Here is a 3,852-nt window from a genome sequence, read left to right on the forward strand (position 1 = left end):
ATATACTATATATATAATATACATATATATATATATATATATATATATATATATATATATATATATATATATATATATATATATATACATATATATATATATATATATATACATATATATATATATATATATATACATATATATATATATACATATATATATATATATACATATATATATATATAATAATACATATATATATATACATATATATATATATATATATACATATACATATATATATATATATACATAACATATACATATATACATATACATATATATATATATATATATATATATATATATATATACATATATATATATATATATACATATATACATATATATATATATATATACATATATATATATATATATACATATATATATATATATACATATATATATATATATACATATATATATATATATATATATATACATATATATATATATATACATATATATATATATATACATATATATATATATATATATATATACATATATATATATATATATATATATATATATATATATATATATATATGCATAAATATACACATCTATAGATACATATATACATACATACACACAGAGTTGTCAGGTTTCACCCCAATGTCTTGTTTAGGCAATATTATTAACCGCTTGTTTAAGACAAAAATCTTGATATCACAGTCAAATCATTTGCTAACAATATATAATCATTCTATAACAAAAATATTTTTACGAGAAGAAAAATATTGAAACTATAAAAGAATTAAATTATCGAGACCCCCCCCCCCTGTGTAAGTGTATCTCAAGGACACAAAGAAAATGGAAAAGGGGGCGAGGTGAGAAATTAAGGAGCAGATGATGAGGGTTGTTCACCCCAGAGTCCCGTTGTGTTTCAACAAGTTTAACAACAATGCTAAGGAAAATAATCTGAGGTTGATTATTGGTACAGACATTTGACTGGTATCGACTTTATTTCATAAATATTTGCCATAAAGGCATTACAAAGAAGGGACGAACAAGGACAGACAAACATAAAAGGGGTGAAGCAGCTGTATCGATTAAATATTTACAATTTTAAATACACAATAATAATTTGATTATATTTACAATGTTCGATTAAAGCATTGCTCATTACATATGCAACACACACACACACACACGCACGTATGTTTCCATTTATATACACAAAGCTGCTTCGGAATCCTGTGTGAGAGATGATCTGACCCCATAAGCTGTATTTTGATGGGGACAGCTTCAATAACTGATAAGTTGTATTTTGTTAATACCTCACTGTTATGAATATGGTCATTCGGTTTTATGTTGGAGATAATACGCAAGCATCGCATATGAAGAGCTCTTTCGGTTGTGTATATAAAATGATAGATACATTTACGTATCTATATATCTATGTATTATTTATAAACAAACATCAGCGTACGATGAAGCAATATTGATAAACAGTGAATCTAGTGCGATTTATAAAAACACTGTAGAATAGATTAAATATACAACAGCAAATGTTCACAAAGCTAAGTGTATATTCGTGTATCCGAAACCATTATATATATATATATATATACACAAAGACATTTCGAACTTATTTACTGGTAATGAGAAACGTATAAATAGCTTCGATATTTTACATTATCATGACAACAGAAAAGTTTTCGTAAATTAAAAGGTTTTAAACCGATTAGGAAACAAAACAATCAACACAGAATTATTAAAGAAGAGAAATCGTAAAAAGAAAAACAATAAACAATAAGGATCCGAAGTGAACGTCCTTACCATTTTTCTATTGAGATGTTCTGTGTTTCTTTCAATTCATTTTAAATATAACAAAGAATTTAGTAAAAATAACTTAGTTATCATTAAGCTAGTAATTAGGAACATAAATTGTGACTAAGGTTTCAAAACTTATGAAAACAAGACATTTGTATTCCAGAGCCAGGAACGGTTTGAGGTGGTTTGGAACCAAAAGGGTTTAATAGTGAAGAAGAGAGGAATTAGAACGAAAATGGAAAATAAAAGGAGTTTTTTTTCTTCTTAATACTTATATAAATAGAAATTTGGAAACGTACCAGGTTGACCAGTCTAAGAGTAGCTAAATCATCAGCCCATACGGTATATAACAGAAGTAAGAAATAACCAATTCCAAGCTGCATGATTTCATCAAAACAACAAAGTCTTTAAATATTGTAGATTTCAAAGGCAGGTAACTCTGTTTGGGTTATTGTAAATGACTCACGTGATTAAAAATAATTGTTCATTTCGTTTTGGGCTTTTTTTTTTTCCCCGGGAAAACGACAGTTTAAAGTGGTAGATTCGTTCAATTCCTTTATGTCGGCTGTATAACTCCTGCGTCAGCTTTAAACTAAAACTGGAAATTCAGGGAATTCTAAAGCAATGATATCAGGTTCCAGGAATTAAAAGTTCGTTTCAAGTGAATATATTTGCATATTCATTCTTAACTTGTCTAGGCCTGTTAAGACGGAACCTATGCGAGGCGCTGTACTATTTATCTGTTTAAATATTAAATAGAAAAAAAATTAATAATAATAATAGCAGGCTCAAATTTTAAAGAGAGCAAGGACAAAAGTTCCACTGCCGCTTATACATTATTTAAGAGTGTAGCCAGTGATACGGAGAGCTGTTCGCTGGCTCCTTCCTTAAAAAGCAAGCAGGCGTTTATAAAGCAGTCGCCTTGTGTTGTCTGCACACCCGATGCGCAACCTCACTGAATGGTCTACGCTACTATTTTGATTATCAGCTGTTCAGGTTTTTTTTTTTTTTTTTTACTTGTTTCAGTCATTTGACTGCAGCCATGCTGGAGCACTGCTTTCAGTCGAACAAATGAACCCCAGGACTTACTGTTTGTAAGCCTAATACTTATTCTACCGGGCTCTTTTGCCGACCCGCTAAGTTACGTTGCCAAGCAAAGGTGGACCCCACCACCACCACCACACACACACACACACACACACACAGACACACACACATACACACACACACATACACACACACACACATACAATGGGTTTCGTTCAGTTTCCGTCTACCAAATCCACTCACAGGACCTTCGTCGGTCCGAGGCTATAGTAGAAGTCACTGAACCCAGGGCCATGTGGTTGGGAAGCAAGCTTCTTACCACACAGCCACGCCTGCAGAAAAGAACTCAGTGGTCGTAGTAGACGGTTCCCATCTGTCAACGATATAAATGCGAGTGCTTTTAGGCATCACTGGTCCATATGTGGGGTTCTGTCTAAATGTAAATAACACAGAATTCTAGGTCCTAACACAACATTCACGTTAAGCAGGAGATATTTTACTATGCTTTTTTTTTTTACTTTGTTGTTAATCGGCAAAAATGCAGCCGTGATCCACTTTGCTTTTTATCTTTTGGGGTCGATAAAACAAGTAACAGTTGAGCACTGAGATCAATGTAATCGATAAGCTCTCTCCCACCATAAAAATTTCAGGCCTTTGTGTCTATCGCAGGAAATATTATTTTTAATCGGCAGAAGTTACATAGTGACTCGGGGGCCGAGAGAATCGTTCGTGGCACTCATCTATAATAATAAATACCAAAACGAATTTCTGTGTGTCCGCGCGTCACACTTTGACACGCTCTCTAACTATTCAATAATACTTCTACTATTCCTCTTGCTGGGGTGAGAGTAATAGTAGGCAGAGAGACGATTTAATCGACCCCGAAATGATGAAAGACAACGTCGACCTCGGCGGAATTTGAACTCAGAAAGTAAAGGCAGACGAAATACCGCTGAGCATTTTCCCCAGCGTGCTGACGCTTCTGCCAGATCGCTGCCCTCAGACATACATACATATTCTTTC

General features: G+C 32.0%; 1 protein-coding gene across 1 annotated transcript in view; it reads right to left on the minus strand.

The window, feature by feature from the left end:
* The window catches only part of LOC106873045 (prostatic acid phosphatase), a 26,260-nt gene extending 23,499 nt beyond the window's left edge, over positions 1-2,761 (minus strand). The window contains exon 1 of the mRNA XM_014920252.3: positions 2,082-2,761. Coding sequence (XP_014775738.1) covers positions 2,082-2,165 — 84 coding nt within the window. The 5' untranslated portion in view covers positions 2,166-2,761. The remainder of the gene's footprint in view (positions 1-2,081) is intronic.
* Between the last annotated feature and the right edge of the window lie 1,091 nt (positions 2,762-3,852).

This window comes from Octopus bimaculoides, chromosome 18 (assembly GCF_046866305.1).
Source record: "Octopus bimaculoides isolate indiv1 chromosome 18, ASM4686630v1, whole genome shotgun sequence".
Classification (NCBI taxonomy): Eukaryota; Metazoa; Mollusca; class Cephalopoda; order Octopoda; family Octopodidae; genus Octopus; species Octopus bimaculoides.